Genomic DNA, 20472 nt, shown 5'->3' on the forward strand with positions numbered 1-20472 from the left:
GTAGTGTGTTCAGCCTGTCATTAAAGTGCTTTATAAAGGTTTATAATAAAAATATGAATCAAGATTGTGTAATAACCCCATGTGTGTATATTCTGTATTCATGGATGTGGAATATTGCTTAATTCACAGTCCTTATATACAGAGTATGGAATTACCGGTAACTGCTTTTTTTCTGTTTGCTGAAAAATGTAGTGGAAACCATGATCACTGGATCAAACTTGATTTTGCAACTTCCTTACTATGCATAGCTGTCCTTATGTACAGTTTAGCTAAACACTTCGGAATGGCAAAGAGAAATACATAGAGGAGTGATAGTGTTCAGTGCTTCTTATGCCTCATGCAGTATTTTATTGACTTTTTAAAGGTATTTGAAATGGCTTCTTAGAGCAAAAAGCCAAAGGGACATAACTGAATAAAATAAACTGCTCTGTAAAAATATTAGCCTGCAGAATATGAACACTATGTGTGATAGTGTAAAGGAGATAAATCTTACTTGGTGCATCAACAAATATACAGTTGCCAGGCATGTGTACAGAACATTGTTGCTAGCATAAAATTGTAATTATGTCCTTAATACTGTGAAGAGGCTTGCATGTACATGGTTTTTAAAAATCATTTCTGCAATATTGTGAAATGTCTTGTGGAAGTATGAGAACTACAACTTTGGGAATATGTTGCATGGTTTCCAGGATATCCCTTTTATGGCTTTGCTTCTTAGAGGGAATTGCAGATGAACAGAATCTGGGTTTAAAATGTACTGTACTACAATTGCTGAAATATTGTGCTACGTGAAATTATATCTGCATAGGATCGTCATAACATTTGGTAAGAAAATGTAGCATTTCTTATAATGTAGCCTCAAAGTTGCGGAACCTGTAGCTGAACTCTGACTCCCATAAGCCACAGATATTTTGCCCAATGGTCTGGTTGATTGGAGTTATAGGTCCACAACATATGGGGAACCACAAGGTCTCCGCTCATGCAGTATGACTTCTTATCAGTCGGGGGAGGGGGGAACTGGTCCTAGCTGCAGCGCATGGAATTGCCTGTTTTGACTCCTCTTTCGAGGAATTCAAACACTGAGTTTATGCGGTGGTTTATTTGTTTTGTTTTTAATGAGGTGCCAGTACTCATGTATTCCAGCTTTTAAGGAAATAATTTTTAAGAATTTTGTGCCATTCAGCACTGTGCTGTTTAGTATACTTATTTTACATAATTTTAATTCTGTTATAGTTTAATTATTTTTAACTATTATCTTCTATATGTTTTTAGCTATCAGTGTTTAACCCATGTTGTTTTAATTTTTGTGAGCCATCTTGAGTCCCAGTTCTGGGGAAAAGGCGGAATATAAAATAAATATATTGATAAAAGTGCTATGGGTGCCATGGGAAGCAAAAAAAATGAGATGCTGGAACACGGTACTGCTGAGTAAAAAGAAAGAAAAACAATAATATTGGGCTTATATCCATATAGGAGTGTCATTTTTTAAAAAAAGTTATTCTGAATCCCTCAAAATTAGTAGTAGTACTTAGACATTTGAAATATTTTTTTCCATCTCTGATTTGAGGACTTGTATTATATCAGAACCATTGTGTGGCAGATGTTTAGATTGTTCAGATAAACCTTCCTGCCACTGAGAATATGAAAAGTGCCATGAATTGGGGAGGGGGGGGAGTTTGCAGTTTCTACGAGACTTCATGTCCCTTTGGCGTCTGGTGGCTGACACTTTTAGGAGTGGTGATTCTTCTTTTGCCAGGCATGTAGACCTGTGGTCTTCTATGTTTTCACACTTAGGACCCACTTCTAACCCAAACATACATTTGAGAACACTTTTCCTAACTTGTTACCATATATTTATATGGCAGTACTGCTGCTATTGTGACCCATCTGACCATGACTGGGTTGTGGGTCCTGGCCCACCAGTTAAAAATCAGTGTTATGGACTGCAAAGTTTTCTTAGCCTTTTCTATTAAAACTCATTGCTTATTTCCCATAAAACTCATGAAATTAATAAAATTCCCATTTTACTGTCTCCCAGACTTAAGAAGCCAAGGACTACACTTTCTTCTTTCAGGAATGGGAAGTTGCTGAGCCTGCCAGTTAAACGCAAAGCCAAACTTTTTGTTGCAAGAGTCACTTCTTAAAGTAGTAACGGGCCACTTTTGTTTTAGTGGTAATAGATAGGGTGATGTAAGGGAGAAAAGTAGATGACTAGATGGCTGGGGAAACAGATTGCATCTCTGTACAGTGGTACCTTGGGTTACAAACACCTCGGGTTACAAACACTTTGGGTTACAGACTCCGCTAACCCAGAAGTAGTGCTTCAGGTTAACAACTTTGCCCCAGGATGAGAACAGCAATCACGCGGCGGTGGCAGCAGGAGACCCCATTAGCTAAAGTGGTACCTCAGGTTAAGAATGGTTTCAGGTTAAGAAAGGACCTCTGGAACTAATTAAGTTCGTAACCAGAGGTACCACTGTATTTACTTTCTTGTCAGGGTGACACCCAAAGGTTATATAGCCTCTTAGTGCTGTCATCGTCTGTATTAGCTTGTGAAACTTAAGGTGCCAGTTAAGTGATGGTTTAGATGGCTGCATGCATGACTGTATAAAATAGCTTCAGCTGTGTTAGGAATATTATTATCATTATTATTGATTTATTAATTGCCTTCTTAACAACCATCTCAAGGTGATGCACACTAAAGATAATTCTACAGAAAAGGGGCAGCCAAACTGAAAGCCATTCCCTGAGTTACTGCAGAGTGGGCTTTTGAGATCTTTGGAACTTGCATGAGAAACTCTCAAGTAGTTTCTCAAGTAACCTTGTCCTGACTTTACAGTATATGTTAGTACCATCACCTTGATTGGCCTGGGAGCAGATTGGCAGCCTGTGCAAATCTCACAAGCAGAGTGTTATATGTTAATGGTAGTTTCCCTCCACATGCAACCTAGTCACTGTGTTCTGCATCAGCTTCAGTCTCCAGATCAAACTCAAGGGTAGCTGTACATAGAGTGCATTGCAGTAATCCAACTGTGCGATTGTCAATGCATGGAGAAGTGTGGTCCAACTATCTCATTTCAATAATGGCCATAGCTCTCTTACCAACTGAAATTTTAAAAGGCACTGGGCTGTTGGAAGTTGTAGCTGAAAATATCTGGAGGTTGGGGAAGGCTGCACTAGCCATTAATTCCCTCTGATGTAACAACTGTGGGTTGTATCCTACTTGGAGTTAGACCCACTGAAATTACTAAAACTATGTTAGTCATGTTTATTTCATCAGGTCTGTTCTGAATAGAACTAGCATTAAATACCACCCTATAACTGCTTCTGGAATTGCAGTAATCCCATTAAAATCAGATCCCTAATTCATGTTGTTTCCAAGCACGATTCTACTCTTTAAAGATGTTTCTAGACATTAATTCTTCAAGTATGATAGCAAAAAGATGAATAATTGTGAACAGAGTGCCAGAATAACTTTATTTTAGGAAGCCAACATGAAGACTCCTTAAATTTTTATTTCTTTTTAGGCTGCACCTTAAACCTGTAGAACAGCCGTAAGGTTTTTCAGGGTGTGGGGCTAACTGAAATAAACCTAAAATGTTGTGTCAGTAATTTAATGTGTTGCTGTTAATGCACCCTGACTTCTTTTGGTAATTCTGTGTAGGCTGATGAATGATTTTGTTCTCGTACAGAAAATGTGGAATGCATAGTTTAGCATTATAGGCTAGGGGTGGTGAGGAAGCTTGTTATAGCAGGTGCCGGAACCTAAAAACCTAAAAAAGTCTGTTTTTGGTTGCAAAGAGGGAAGTTACAAAAGTTTGATTTAATAAGTGAGTGAGTCGAGTATGGGTGACAACATAGCTGTTGGAGAGCATCTGTACAGCATAGAAATGAACACACAGGGAGAAGGAAATATAAAACCAGTTGAATCAGAGTTGAATCTTCACTGCAAGAGGGGGGGAAACTAATTTTGCCATGTCTGGCAGCCCAAATGTTAGTCAGAACTCCAGACTAGGAACTCATTCTCATTATCTTCAACAGTGTAAATGGAGAGAGCTGTTCTGACTTGTTCACACCTAGTGATAACATGGGGAGACCTCTAGTAGCTCAGCAGGTTTGTTGCATTTGGAGTGTGAGCAGAATGTATGCAGGAGGCTGCATTGTACTTTTTTAACTTCTAGTGCTAAGAATTTCTAAGCGATTCTCACTTGAATCTTGAACAGTTATTTAAATTTCATGATTCTAAGTAGCCCAAATGTTTTCTTTTCCTGTTTCAAATACTGTTTCTTCTTTTTTACTTAAGAAAATTAACTAGACCAAGAAAAATATCAGAATTCACAATACTGCAAAAGCAAATGTTAAATTGAAAAAGACACCACTCTTTAACCTACATTTTGTGCATCAGTATATGTGTTTATAAGTGATATGTATATAATAAAATAGAGATAGAGAGCTGCTTTAACAAAATTTTGTGGTTTTGAACTGGTTCATATATAACATTTAACCATAGTTTTAAATTATAGCTTAATGTACACATGTTGTTTGTTGTTCCCCTGCTGGCTGCGGGGAAGAAACAAACCCAAATAATTCAGAGTCTGGTTTGTCCTGATATGCGAACCCAAGTTTGCTTCTCTCTGTAAACTATGAGTAGTATGCCAATGACAAACCCAAATAGTAGCAGGGGATTGTATATCGTTTACCCTCTCTCTTTCAAATTGTAATACCCAATATGACTTACAAATAGTTTTTTTAAAAAATATGTTAAATATATATTTAATAAAACAACAAAACAAATATTCTGCCATACAGCCAAATACTACTAAAGTTTAGTTTCTTCCCCTCTCCTCCGGTTGTCTCTAACTGGTTTAATTTGCTTTGGATTGGGTGTTTTGTATATATGGTTTTATTGTTCTGTAAAGTGCCATGAAGTTTTATGAAAGCTAATATAAAAATATTTTAATCAGATAGAATGACAGCAATAGCTCAGAGACAGCACCCATTAAAAAACAAAAACAGATAAGTTTTTGCTTGCTGTTTTTCTGATTTTTCTGAGGGATAGCATTCCAGAGGTGGAATACCACACGCAACTGAAATGGTACCATTCACCTCTGAACACAGAAGCACTCTGCAGGGCCAGTGTGGTGTAGTGGTTAAGGGTGGTAGCCTCATAAACTGGGGAACCGTGTTCGTGTCCCCGCTCCTCCACATGCAGCTTCTGGGTGACCTTGGGCTAGTCACACTCCTTTGACGTCTCTCAGCCCCATTCACCTCACAGAGTGTTTGTTGTGGGGGAGGAAGGGAAGGGAGAATGCTAGCCGCTTTGAGACTCCTTCGGGTAGTGATAAAGTGGGATATCAAATCCAAACTCTTCTTCTTATTATTGACTATCATAGTGAATAGGCAGGATCATATGGGAAGAGGTGGTACTTCAGATACATGGTCCCAGATTGTTCAGCTCAAAACCAATATTTCAAACTACTGATCTACAATCAGTGTAGATTTTTCAGTGTTGGGTTAGTAACTTTACTATCAATTTTTGAATTGGTTAGCGTTTAAGATACATCCACGTACAGTGGTACCTTGGTTCTCAAACTTAATCCATTCTGGAAGTCTGTTCCAAAACCAAGGTACATTTTCCCATAGAAAGTAATGCAAAATGGATTAATCTGTTCCAAACTTTTAAAAACAACCCCTAAAACAGCAATTTAACATTAATTTTACTATCTAACGAGACCATTGATCCATAAAATGTAAGCAATAAACAATGTACTGTAGTCACACAATCAATCAATCAATCAATCAATCAATAAATAGCTAAACTGGGTTCCACACAGTCACAAAAAAGAGCCACAAAACAAAAACGCAAAATAAATAGCAAAAAAAGACAGACCTCAGCATAACACTCAAAATGGAAATTTGGCACTCAAATCGGAAGCATAACACTCAAAACAGAGCACATTCGGCTGCCGAAAGAAATTCACAAACCGGAACACTTACTTCCGGGTTTGCAGTGTTTGGGTTCCAAGTTGTTTGAGTACCAAGGTGCTTGAAAACCCAGGTACCACTGTACATCACATTTTAGGAATCTAACCATAGCATTGCAGATCACTGTGGCAAAATTATATTTATTCAAGAGGCTATATGGTTGGTGTGCTAAATTAGATTGATGAAAGATACAGGGCTTTTTTTCAGCCAGAGCTCAGCTCTGGAACTTCTCAGGTGGGCACCACTGACATTCTGTGAGGACAAAGAACCATAAAGGTGGCCTATATAGTAAAGAAAAGCAGAGTTTTAGTAAAGGGGTATCACAGAATACATAAAGGGATAAGGCTATTCCACTGAAAACCGAAACCTGGAATTCAGGTTAAACCTATAGTAGACAAGTAGAAAGGGGCCTAATCAGATGTTCCTTCATCCCAATAATTGTGCTTGGAGAGAAACTGGAAGTGGGCCATAGGCTTGTACACTTCCTGCCCTATCCCCTATCACTGTGTGGAAATGAGCAAATGAACCAGGAAATCCTGCATTCAAATAAACTTGGGATTGCCTGATTCATTTGTGCAGCTGCAGAGCTTTTCCTAGGTATAATGAAACAAGCACTAGATATTATTTGGTTTATTATGTATGCCACCTTTTGGGGTCAAACCATCCCAATGTGGCTTCCAACAGTTATATGCCAAAGATATATGATGCACAATAAATTTAAAACCAGCAAAACACAATTACAGGATTGATAAAGGTAATCAGCGATAGTATTAAAGCAAGACTCAGTGTATTTGGTTTCCATAAGACCACAAAAATAAAGCAACACAAGAAATACATCATAAAAGCCCTAACTGCTGAGTATATGTATGTCTATGTTTTGGCAGATTAGTGCCCTCTGATCACAGTATCTAGCAAATACGTATTTTGCATGTAGTAATGCAACATGAGTTTGACCAAACTGCGGGAGGCAGTGGAAGACGGGAGTGCCTGGCATGCTCTGGTCCATGGGGTCACAAAGAGTCGGACATGACTAAACGACTAAACAAACAAAACAAACAATGCAACTAAACTTAAAATGTTTGAACAAAGAAGCTACTAGTGATCTGAATATTAGTTTTGTCTATGTATGACATCACTGAAGATCTTATTAAACAGTGACATTATTTGATTCATGTGTAGAAGCTGAAACCTGTTTTAAAAGTGTAACTAGCACCATCCATATACGGTAATGAAAATTGTAAGTTTTCTCAGATCTTTGCATTATTGTTCTCACTTGAGACTGCTGTCCTCTACAGAGAGAGCTTGCAAGATCTAGCCCACTTTTACTACTAGTTTTTAATGTATAAAAAGGAATGTTTAGTAATTTGGGACCAGGGTAGTCATGTTATTAATTTAAGAATGTCTCATTATCCTGTCAATTTTATTTGTAACAGAAAATACTTTTAGATATAAATTCATCCATTTAACAGGTATTCATTTAAATGTGTTTCATTGTATTTGGTTTCCATGGAAATGGTGTACAGCTAATGTTATTTATAAGGTGAAAGTAAAATAGGGTGTCTAATGGGACCCCCTGCTGCTCTGATGAGGAGACTTTGGGGGGGTGGGAAATAAAGGCTCGTGGGATTTTGAACAAAGTTTAATGGAAGTCTCTTGTAACTGCTTGTAAAAGACCAGTATTAGCAGTAAACAAATACTTCATGGTGATTGGGAAAACATACATTGAGTTTCCCTCACCACTTATATTCCTCTTCTTTATTTTTCTAAACTTTTATTTTGTATGTATAGGACTAAAATGTTAATGGAAATTAAGAAGAGCTTTCAAAAACCTCCATGCATAGCTGAAAGTTAAGATTATGAAAATCTCCATTACAGTCACTTGTTTTCACATGTATATAATTGTCTCAAGTATTTGTTTCTGCTGACATCCTCAATTATTGGCTTCCTTCTTAAATGGCTTTTACAAAAAAAACAGGCAAAACTTTCAGTCATCAATTACATACATGGAAAATGCTTCTGTTGAAGTGTTTTTGCTGCTTTCTGCTTTGTCAGCCTTACACCAAAGGGTTTTCTGAATGTAGAAATTTCATTTGGCTTGCTCCTACTTCCCAAAGTTGCTTACCTCTTTGTTCAACAATGCATACTTTAATACAGATGTAGAATATAGTGGGTGTAGCAGGAAGGAAGCATTGTGCTGTTCCTATTCGAGCCTCTGGGTTTGTTTTGCTTTCATTTTGAGACTTTTTCTTGTCCTTCATACAATTTATTAAATTTTTGTTTAACCTTTTATCTAACACCACAATTGAAGAAGCAAAAGGGTTCCCACTCTGCTTTTCATTTATATGTTCCTGTATCACCTCTCCCTGTTAATATTTGCATTTAGGATTCCCCCCCCCCCCCAGCCTGAATTGGTGGATGTTTCTGGCAGGTGCTTTGTTGAGATTTATATATTCTTGGCAAGAAGTATGGAATCTCAAAGTGCAGTAGTATCACTCTTGATGTTTTCTGCCCCAAAGAAGGCACAAGCTCTGATGTGATTCCTTTGTGGCTACCTATCTAAATTGCCCTCCTCACTCAGGGACTGCCTTGAGATTCCCAGTGCAGGGATATACTGGAAAACATCACGGCAGGCATAGCCTGTTTCCTCTCAACTTGTTTAGTAAAGAGAAAATGCCAACTCTATAGGCCTCCCATAAGCTATGCTATTATTCAGATGTTTGTGATCAGTTCCATTCCTGGGGTATCCATGCTCCTATATGGAACTTTGGAATCGTTTTTTTAAGAAAAATAAAAAAATAAGTGTATCCCCTTGGAGTTGACACAATTGGGAACTCTCTATTCTTAATTTGCTTTTGTTTTCGCTTTTAAACTGTTTAATACTTGTTCTTAGTTTCTAGTTATTGATGCGTACCACTTGTTGGTAGATATATGGATAGATAATGCACACTTCTTTGACTCTTGGGTCCTTTCCAATGGTCCCATTGAATCAGAGGTAAATCATCTGTGGCCATGTTCAGAGTTTTACTTTTGCTTGGACAATGTGGTATCTACAACAGCAATATACCGTACTCTTCCATGTATAAGATGAGGTTTTTTATTGAAAAATTATGTTTGAAATTGGGGGTTGTCTTATAAACAAATAGTGCATAGGAGGAACGTGGGATTGGTTGCTGCCACAAGCCGGAGATTGTTAGCGGCTATTGGGCGTGTTATTGTTGGCTGTGGCAAGAGCTGGTGTTGATTTGCTGTTGCTGCAGCAATTGGGCAGGTGATTGTCGGCTTCTGCTGGCGAGGGGACAGATGATAGGTGGCTTTTTGTGACGCGTGTGAGTGGCAGCGTAGGTCAGGTGGGTGAGTGATTGTCAGCATTCCCCCCCCCAAAAAAAGCTCAACAACTCTGTGCCACCCCTCCCAAAAAGCTCAAGAACTTTGGGCAATCTTCCCCATTTGGAGTCCCCCAAAATAGGGGGTGTCTTATATACGTGGGCATGTAATACACGGAAAAATAGGTTAATTTGCATGCAGCTAGTCTTCCTCTCTTGTGGATAAAGCATGCGATATCCATTCTTATTAAATTCTGATGCTGAACTATTATTAGAGTAGTTTTGTGCATTGGTGAACACTTTCTCCATGATTAGACAAACTAGATATTAAAGGAAACACATGATTACTGCTAAAAACAGCAACCCCTGTCCTAATAGTTCAATTTATTTTCCACTTTTCCAAGGTAGTCTGTGCCCAAAGCAGCACACAGTAACCATCAGCTTACTGTGTTAATTGTGTTTTATTTTGATAAAACACAATTTTGTTTTTAAAACATCAATTTATTGCATTGTAGTGAAGTTTTCCCCATCCCATCATGCTTCAGTGGCTTCTGTTTCTAGACAGTATTACTGTCTGTATTTTTCGCCCTATTGGACGCACTTTTTCCCCTCCAAAAATGAAGGGGCAATGTGGGTGCGTCCTATGGGGCGAATGCAGGCTTTCGCTCTCCAGGCTTCAGGAAGCTCTGCGCAACCCTCTGGAGCCTGGCGCCAAGCCGCGCCAGCCTCCGGAGGGTCGCACACAACTGCCTGCCCTCCCGGGGTCCGCGCAGCTGTGCACGATCCTCCAGAGCCCGGTGCCAAGCCGCGCCGGCCTCCGGAGGGTCGCACAGAGCTGCCTGCCCTCCCGGGGTCCGCGCAGCTCTGTGCGACCCTCCGGAGCCCGGCACCAAGCCGCGCCAGCCTCCGGAGGGTTGCGCAGAGCTGCCTGTGCTCCCAGGCTCCATGCAGCTCTGCGTGACCCTCCAGAGCCCAGCGCCAAGCCACGCTGGGCTCCGGAGGGTCGCAGAGAGCTGTCTGCGCTCCCGGGCTCCGCGCAGCTCTGCGTGATCCTCCGGAGCCCGGTGCCAAGCCATGCCGGGCTCCGGAGGGTTGCGCAGAGCTGCCTGCATTCCGAAGCCTCGGGTGTGCTCAAGAGCGTGCCCGGGCTTCGCACAGCTGTCCGCAAGCCTGGGGAGACCGGCGTGGCTCCCTAGGCTTGCGGATAGCAGGCTGTTCTGGGGCCTGGGGTCGGGGGAAGCTCGGGCTTCCCCCGCTCCAGCCCCGTGCTTGGGGGGGGGGAATAATTTTTTTTCTTTATTTCCCCCCTCAAAAAACTAGGTGCGTCCTATGGGGCGAAAAATACGGTAAGTAGCAACTGTGCAGTAGTTGCACTGAAAAGCCAAGTCCTTAAGCTTTGTATGGCAGCCACTATCTTCACTGTCTTCTTTTCCGATCACACAGCTTGAGGATTTCATGTCCATATTCTTAGTAAAGAGATTCAGGCCATAAAAAGTTGAATAGTACCACATGCTTGTTAGTGATGGCGTAGCAGTTCAGCAAGAATAGGGAATCAGACTTTTTATCATGTGCATGTAACCGCCACCTTTTCTCATGGGGCACTGTTCTCTGTTTGGGGGTACTGAGGATTACAAACATCTTCTAGAGGGTATTGGTGGCTGCGCCTTTACATGTAATGTTTCTCCTTCACAGAAATAATATTGGTGTAGAGCAAAATATATACACATGGGTCTTATGCATACAGCTTATGCATTTTCTTATTACTACAAGCTCCTGTGTGTGCATTGGCTTACCCCTGTGAAGGTAAAATGTATGTAAAGTAGTCTTGTGCTATTGAGATGATTATTTCTCTTCTACTCCTATGTCTGATCCAGGATGCTGGAGGAAGCAAGAGCAGATGTCTAGTAGATTCTAATCCTTCAGCTTTGTCAACCACTATGCCCTCAGTCATATTCTTACCATATGGCTGTATCTTATTGGGAGTTAAGTTTACTTATGGATTCCAATTCTGATCTCAAAGATCCCTATCCCCATGTTTTTATCGTTGCTCCGACTTCAAAATCCTCCTCATGCCTCTGTAACATTCTTTTGACATGCCTACTGCCCTTTCTCCAAGTGGCTCTTGTAATAATTTCAGAACTGTTTAGAAGACAAGTAGAGGCACTGCAATAATCATGTGTGGCTTCATAACAAGGGACAGTTTCCCTTTTGTTTCTGAAAAGAATATTTTTAAGGATTGACTGTATTCCGGAAAACCAAGTTTGAAGATTAGGTCTTCTGACCCTCCTGATAACCACAGCTGCAGATATCACAGTATATTGGTCTCTTATCCAAGGAATGTTGGGGGGAAGGAGTAAACAAATACAGTGCCTGAACTTCAAAGAGCATTTCCTGATGGAAAACACGTTCAGAACAAAATAGAAACATATTACAGAACTGTGGCGTACTTTGCTTTTTTCAAATAGAATAGCCATGTGACTATTTCGTAATGTATGTTGGATTTGTGATTATCGCTCGTCTGGATGATGGCTGGGTATTTTTGCTGTTGTAGCATATTGAGTGGAATGGATATGGTGACTTTCCTGTCCCTTTTTAGTTGCATGGTTTTGTTTTCCTGCTCAGCCCAATCTTGTTCATGTTTCTTAGAAGAAAGTTCCACTGTGTTCAGTATGGCTGTAAGATTATGTAAACTTCCTTGCAGTGTGAGGAAAGTATGGAAATGTCTGAAAAGTAGCATCACTCCTGTGTAGTGAAGCCATCAAATACCTACTTTACTATCCTGCCAGCTGTAAATAAATGCATACTGGATTTGCTGCATGATCAGAATTTGTTTTCAAATCCTACTTGTGAATTCTGGCTCAAAACCCTCTTTTGTGTACAGAAACATTCAGTATTAGTTTCTTCATCATAAGTATGAAGCCAAGCTAACTGAAACTGCAAAACTCGGAAAATTCTAGCTGTAGTAGAAGAATCTCCTGCAATATCCAGAACCATCAGTTTCATCTTCTCTTGGGTTCTAGAGGGCACTTTCATTTGAACAAAGGTAAATAGGTGGTATTCAAGAATCTACATGAAACCGCTGGGACAGATCATCAGGAGTTTTGGGGCTGGGTGTTCACCAATATGCGGATGATACCCAGCTGTACCTCTTGTTTAAATCAGAACCAGTGAAGGTGGTGAATGTCTTCTGTGAGTGTCTAGAGGCATTTGGAGGGTGGATGCAGTCAATGGATTGAGGTTGAATCCTGACAAGACAGAAGTACTGTTTCTGAGGGATAGGTGGTGGGCAGGTGTGGGGGACTCCGTGGACCTGAATGGGGTTACTGTGTCCCTGAAGGAACAGGTGCGCAGCCTTGGAGTCATTTTGGACTGTCCAGGGTGACTGTCTACCAGCTCCATCTGGTATGCCAACTGAGACTACCTCCCTGTGCACTGTCTTGCCTGAGTGGTACATGATCTGGTTAACTCCTGCTTGCACCACTGAAATGCACTCTGCACAGGGCTACTTTGAAGGTGACTCGGAAACCACAACTAATCCAGAATGCAGCTGCTACACTGGTAACTGGGAGCCGCCGCTGGGACCATCTAACACAGGTTTTGAAAGATCTGCATTGGCTGCTAGTATGTTTCTGAGTGTTGGTGCAGACCTTTAAAGCCCTACATGGGCTCGGCCCTGTATACATGAAGGAGAGTCTCCACTCCCAGTGTTCACCCTGGGCACTGAGATCCAGCTTTGAGGTCCTTTTAGCAGTTCCTTCACTGCAAGAAGTGAAGTTACAGGGAACCAGGCAGAGGGCCTTCTCAGTGGTGGCACCTGCCCTGTGGAACACCCACCTGTCAGATGTCAAATAGCTAAATAACTACACAGCTTTCCAAAGACATCAGAAGACGGCCCTGCATCAGGAAGTTTTTAATGTTTGATATTTCACTGCTTTAATATTATGTGGGAAACCACCCAGAATGGCTGGGGGAATCCGATTGGATGGGTGGGGTGTAAGTAAATAATAATAATAATAATAATAATAATAATAATACCACCTTCTGTGCATTTTGCACAGGTAGTTGTACTCAGTGATGTCATGCAATGATATACCAGAGTTCCTCTCAGATAGTCTTCCTGTAGAAAGGAAATAATTTGCCTTTCTGAAGTGTACATAGACACTCTGAAAAGGTATGCTATGAGTTCAAAGGAAAGTTCAGAAATATTGATAAAGTTTTTTTTTAAAAAAATCTGCACTCCTCCTTTCTAATTGTGTCTGTTGAGCTGTCCATTGAGCAAATTTCTCCATGTTTTTATTCACAGCAACATGGAAATAAAACTGATTTTTGAAGTAATAAGATAAAATATCTTTGTTTTAATCAGAATTATTTCATATTGAATTTCAGTTAGAGTAAGTGTCCTTTCCCTGGCTTAAAATACCTAAATCTAATATGAACAACTTTGTCTGCACTCACTACAGACAATGCCTTAAAAACTCACTGACATTTTAGTAAACCCTGCTTTTTATGTAAAAGAATAAATCAGGACAGGAAAGTAATCTTAGGTTGTGCATTATAATTATGCCATTGTGGGTCTCTTTTGTAGTATTGTTCAGACTATGAACCTTTGGACTATTGATTAAATTGCATGGACATTTATTTTCTATGACATTGTGAAATTCTCTTCTGCAGAGTAAGTATCAGCTCTTCCTCCTGCATAGTTCTAAGCACATCTTCACATGTAATGGGTGTGCTTAGTGTCATAAGAACATAAGATGATCTTGCTGGATCAGGCCAATAGCCCATTTAGCCCAGTATCCTGTTATCCAGTGGCTAACTAGATACCTGTGGGAAATCTGCAAGCAGCATCTGAGCACAAGAACAACAACCCCTCCACAGTTTCTAGCAACTGGTATTTGGAAGCATACTATATACTGCCTCTGATTGTGGAGGCAGAGCAGAGCCACCAAGGCTGTGGGAGCGAATTCTACAGTTGTTCTATGTGCTGCACGAAGAAGTACTGTGTGTGTGTGTGTGTGTGTGTGTGTGTGTGTGTGTGTGTGCAGACCAAATAGAAATACTTACTTTCATAATTGCTTCCCTAAGCAGAAATAAATTCTGTGGCTCAAAGGCTATGAAGGTTGAATAAACAGGGGTCAGGGCCTATGCTCCTGGTATTGTAAAAGCTTACTTTTCTTGCAAACACAGATTTCATTTATTACAGCAACCAGTCAGTAACTACATGAATTAGAAAGTTGGAAACTTGATTTTATCAATCACTTTCAATCCAGCCCTTTTCTTGGCGTTTTAATTTGGTTATAAAAATGATCCATCCTGTATAGGGACAACCTAACATGCGAGTTGTACTTTCCAGCTGTGTTATTATTTGTGGTGTAGTAGCAATTTTTTGATCTTTTTAGAAAAACAATCCTTTTTTATGATTCACTTTTGAGTACTACTTAGCACTTCTTTTTTAGACTGATTCCTGCGCTTCATTCTTGCTCTTATGGTAGACTTCTCAGGAGGAGCTTGGGAAGAGCGAGAGAACATTGTTGCACTGAGCTAAGATTATAGATGCAACTAGAAGTGTGTTTATAGGAAATACAGGGTCTAGTTCTCTCTAAGGTGAGAAGTCTTTGCCTGTACTTTACCACTTCAAACTGTAGGTGACAGTTCACATTTATGGAATGTTACTCCACATCAAAAACTTGCTTGTCAAAGGAGAGAGGTTCAGCTTATCCTTTTCCCTAATGTGCTCCCCTCTCATGTGCAGAAGTATGTGTCCATGGAAGAGCATTTGATCATGCAAGCACTTACCTGTAGTCTGAAGCCCAATCGGAAGCCTGCCGCCTCCATGAAAACTAGTCTTTCGTGTGTCCACAAAGGAGATTGCTCCCTTGTAGTATAATCCCAGCTTCTTTGCCCATAGCCCAAGAGGGATGAGATGAAAAGAATTAATTTTATTCTGTCTCTTTATTTTAGAGGAATATAATAGGTTTAAGCTTTATTACAGAGAGTCAATTTAAAATTCATATTTTTTTAAACTCCTATTTTTGTCATTCTTGAAAATGCATTGCTTGTTTGCTAGATAATTAGCTTTTAACTTAGTGTGGTTTTTTATTTTTTTGAAGCTGCACTTGCATAGAAATCGAAATTCAGTTAAAATGCTCAAAAGCAGCATTTTAAAATTTGTTGCTATTAAATAAAATTACATTAAATGTGTTGGATTGTACACAAATGAAAGGAGAAATGTTTCTGTTAAGCAGGAACTGACAGTACTGTAGTAATTAAGGGAAAAGCTTTTTCTGCACAAAGAAAAAATGTAGTCCAGGTACCTTGGAGATGGAAACATTTTAATATCATGGCATTTTGTTGTTTTTGAGGGAAAAAGCTAGGTGACTGATTTTCACTCATCTGTCTGGACTCAGGGGGCCACTCTTAAGGTGGTGATAGCCTACTTCCTCTCCCTGCCTAAACCATTTTTGTTGTTCTTTTGCCCAGTTTGCCATAGCCTTATTTACAAACAGGGCTAGCTGTCTAAAAACCTCTATGCATTTCCAATTCCTGACTGACGGCAACCTTACTGGACACTAGACTGAATATACGTACCTTCTGAACACTCAAGAATATTACAGCCACAAGCTTGACAAAATCTATACCATTTGACCCTGTTCACTGTGACCCAGAACAAGCATATTACATGTGACTTCCAAGTTTTTCTGAATTAAAGCTTTCTCCTCTTTTAAAGTAGCTGCTACATTTCCGTTACTAAGCCGTGCTGGCTTGGCTACTGATGTTTGAAAACTGATCTCTGCTGCCTTGGAGTTTAAAAACTTGTTCTGCTAAAATAAAAAGCAGATCTTGTCAGACTCCTTATAAAGTTTATATCCATGCTAAATTGATTAATTTCATTAAACAGATCCATAGTCAAAATGCTTCTTCAGACAAGTAGAGATACTAGAAGAAAACACCCAGCTGGGTGGTATTGCGCTTGTGAGAGAGGTTGTGGATGGATGAAAGGGAAATAGAAAAATGTATTTTAATAAATAATATATTTCTCCTGAAGAATATATCCAGTTCTGGAAAGTTTTGGAACTTATTTTATTAAACAATACAATAATTTCACAACTATTAGTTTTAACCTCTGTATCGTTTGTTTTCAGTGCTGTGTTTCTAGAAAAGAGGTACCAGAACTCACCATGAACCCCTCCCTTGTTCTCTTATAATGGCAATGGCACCCACCTGAAAGGTGCCAGAACTGAGTTCCAGTGAGTTCCAGCTGGAAAAAGCCCTGGTTTGTTTATTTTTAAAATGTTTCAACATGAGCATTTGAATGTTCTCTGAGTACAGAGATGTGCAAAGTTTGCTTTCTAGTATGTGAGAGCTTCTTGCTTAGTGGCACTTGATTGTTCTTCTTGAGTCTTACTTGTATAGTAACTACATAGGTGAGGTTGCATACAGAACTGATGCAGAAGGCATTGATTTTTATTGGCATCTCGGGCAGTCTCATGTATTCTGCTTTGATTTACATGATCGAAGAAAGAAAAATATATAAGTGGAATAACAAGCGTGTGTGTGTGTGTGTGTGTGTATAGTCAATGAATACCTCAGAATTCCACTCTTCAGATAATTTTAGCTCTGAACTTATCCTGAAATACATTTTTGTCACTTCAGGTGCTTAAACATAACTGTTACAGGTATTTTGAAACATGCAACAAAGTTGGTAGAAAATATTCTGTTCTCCCCTGGTTTAAAAAGTATTAAATTTGAACTGCAGAATGAATATTGGGGGCCAAAGTTGGATTTAATAGTAATAAGTAACTCACACCATGCAGGGGAAAACACTTTCTAAAGGTATATCATAGAACTGTAGAGTTGGAAGGGACCACCAAGGTCATCTAGTTCAATCCCCTGCAATGCAGGAATCTTTTGCCCAACGTGGGGCTCGAACCCACAAGCCTGAGATTAAGAGTCTCATGCTCTACTGACTGAGCTATATGATTTAGTTTGTTGTCTTTCTGTAAGGTGCATGAATTGTTTGCCATATGTGATACATATGTTTTCTGCATAAACTCCATGCAGTTACAGTATCTGCATCCCTTCTAACTACATAAACCACAATAGGAAGGGGTTGTCAGGTGCCTGAGCCAGCACTGTGCCCCAAGAGCCTGACTGCATCCATTCAAATTCATACCCGACCGTTTAATCTAGTTATCAGGGCAGTTTGCATAAAATAAAGTACAAAAAAAATTAAACATGCACACAGTAAAGCTGAAAACAGATCTGCACAAGAAAAAAGTTTTAAGTCTGAAGCTACCTGGCAAATCTGTCTTTGGAGCTTTCCAGAGCTGGGGTGCTACCACTTCAAAACCCTTTCTCTATCAACCCACTAGACTGCAGATGGTGGAGGAACTCTGAGAAGTCCCAAACTTTAAACGACAAGACCAACATCTTGATTGGGGTCTAGAAACCTGCAATTGTGTGGTAGAAGATTTGCTGCAGGGGGAGATGAGCAAGTTTGAGATAGTGTGGAGCTCCACAGTCCAGCTGCTTTCCTGCTCTTGTGCACATGAGCTTCCTCAAGTCTCTCACATTTTTGTAGGGTGGAAAAAAATGAGAAGCATATAAGCTATACCCATATGACATAATGCTTATGTGATAAGATAGTCAAGAAACAAAGTGTTGGTGTCTGTTGAGAATACTATGCACCCATGTCTGTTGGTTTAAATTGTGAATTTTTTAAATTTTAGATTAGCTGGTTCCAATTCACTATTCTCTAGATCTTGGGTAGAAATTGCCACTGTAGGGAAGGCTATGTTGCCTTCCCTGAAGTCATTGGGTAATGTTGCAAGTTGAAAAAAGAAGCCACTCTCAAAGATTGCAGTATTTTCTTCCTGTTGTATTTGTTTGTTTTTAAATTGTACTGGCTTTGTTCAGAATCTGAGTTATGGAGAAATAAAAGTCCAAACTTCGGCAAGTAGAGTCAATGAACAGTAAGCACAAAAAATATCATTAAGAATAACTGTTTGTGGTCTTTATTTAGCATCTTATGTTCTCATGCAGATAGGTCCTTAACTCTGAATGTAGGAGCAATGGAAATTTAACTTCCTTTCTTTGATGCTGGCTATTTCAAACTGTGAGTAGTACTTGTGGGGTGGAGGCTGTGGTCTTAAATACAGTACTATGCCTATACATGGTCCCTAGCAATGCCAGGACCCAAGCTCCATTTAGTTTTCCTACCTGGATGCTTTTCAAACAGGCAGAGCAGACAGGCACAGCAGCCAGGACAACCATGGAGCAGGCAAGCTGTTTTGTTGTCATCTGGTCCAAGCTCTACATTTGTTTCTACACTGCCATTTTGTCTGCCATTTGCTTGGCTGGAGAGATGTCCCAGGCATATTGTAACTGAATACACCCCCCAATTCTGACATCTGCTGGCTGGGAAGCCTTTTAGCCAGGCCAACATAGGTGGCATGTCCCCAAAGGGAGGAGTTGTCTTTTGGAAACTGCTTTAAGTGTGCCACAAGGCCAAGCGTCATCCTAATGTTTGGAGAGTAGGTAGGATCTTAAGGGTGTGGTTGTGGCAGGTTTTGTGCAGCCTAGGGTAATTGGTAGACATTTGGCCTTTTAGGTGTTTTCTTCCCTCTTGGGATTCTGATTCTGATTTAATTTAGTTTTAATAAACATACAAGAATGAGGGAGGTTGAATAGTTTCTGCTTCCCCCCTTTTTTTGTCCATTTGTCAAAGGAATTTGAACTCCTTTCTGGTTTAGCACAGACTGTAATAGAACTTTTCCTTGATATATTAAACTTCTCTCTTTTTTTCTGACTTGCCATAATTTCTTTAAAAATATTTGTTTGCCAGTCTGAATGCATTTTTTGTTAACTTTACTATCTGCTGATTCCTCCTTGTTTCTTTTTTGTAGGGGGGAAACAGAGCTGAAGAGAATACTTGTTTTCCAAAACTGGTAAGCTATTTTCTCCTCCCCCCCCCCCCCCCGCTCTTTTGGTTATGTTGAACTTCTAGTCAGAATAAACGTTTTGTTTAGTGAAATCCCTAAAATAAGCAATGAAGATTTGTTGTGTAAAATGTTCATTTCTTATTCTAGTATTATAGATAAGGGACTTGAAGCACTTTCTGTCACGTTCATGTCAAACTTGACCAAATAAATCCAAACATGATAGGTACAATGTTCACTATTACAGCTGACTTGCAACTTGTGTGCATTTAACCAGCATGTAGTTAGACAAATTGAACACATGCTTCCTGGGCCCTGGAAAGTTCTCACGCAGGCTCTGGGAGGTTCCTGCAAAATATTGTGGGAGCTTCCCAGAGCCAGTGCAAGAGCCTTCAAAGCCTTGCGGAGTGTGTGTGTGTGTGTGGTAAGGCCCGCTTGGTGTGACGGCTCCAGAAAGGTTTTGTGGGGGTGGTTCCTGGGTTGTTTTGGCTATATGCAATTTTGGCTCCATGTACAATCCCCAGAACCTAACCCCACTCAAGTTTCAAGTCAACTGTATAGTTTCGTTTTGTTTTTAGTTAACTGATTTGTATGACTTGCTAAGCATTTTGATTTTGAAAGTAGTCCTAACTGTCTTATAAATTAGATTTAAGAAGAGCTGTTCTTGTTAATCTACTCATTCAATGCCATTTTATTTGCACGAAGTACACTAATATCTGCCTAATTGCTACTTGTGAATGTATATATAGCCTGTTCTCATTTGTGTAATTTAATATATCACTGTGAAAATAAGTTGCTTGGTCAAACTTGCTTCTGAATTAACATGTAGTTCTTAGCCCTTGAGCTTTTTAACACAGATATGCTGCAAGGGGATCCACTGTGTTGGGCACGTGCCCTCCATTACAAAGCCTTGAGATAAAAGACAAGAATCTTGTATAATATATGACAAGTTGATGGCCCCACCCCCTTTCCTGATAAAAGTAACATATATTTTGCAGCTGCAGCGTAAAGACCAGAATATTTCCTTTACTCTGAAGCAAGTGTCTGAAGGTGGTGGGGATTTAGTAACCTCAACAGCTCAAGAAAGTGGAGAAGGTAGAGAATGGAGTTGCAGACTCTACAGGAGGCTCTGAAAGTGGAAATTCAGGTTCACCAGGTAAATTGCATTCTCTGCCTTGTGTATCTTACTTGAAATAGTAAAAGGGGTTGTTCGACTTCAGGAGTTC

At 39.9% G+C, this 20472-nt stretch overlaps 1 protein-coding gene across 1 annotated transcript in view; it reads left to right on the top strand.

Moving 5' to 3' along the window:
- The window catches only part of PHF21A (PHD finger protein 21A), a 130612-nt gene that overhangs the window by 21399 nt on the left and 88741 nt on the right, over positions 1-20472 (top strand). The window contains exons 2-3 of the mRNA XM_083750603.1: positions 19214-19255; positions 20245-20402. Of these exons, the coding sequence (XP_083606729.1) occupies positions 20349-20402 (54 nt within the window). The 5' untranslated portion in view covers positions 19214-19255; positions 20245-20348. The remainder of the gene's footprint in view (positions 1-19213; positions 19256-20244; positions 20403-20472) is intronic.

This window comes from Podarcis gaigeae, assembly GCF_964106915.1.
Source record: "Podarcis gaigeae genome assembly, chromosome: 1".
Taxonomy (NCBI): domain Eukaryota; kingdom Metazoa; phylum Chordata; class Lepidosauria; order Squamata; family Lacertidae; genus Podarcis; species Podarcis gaigeae.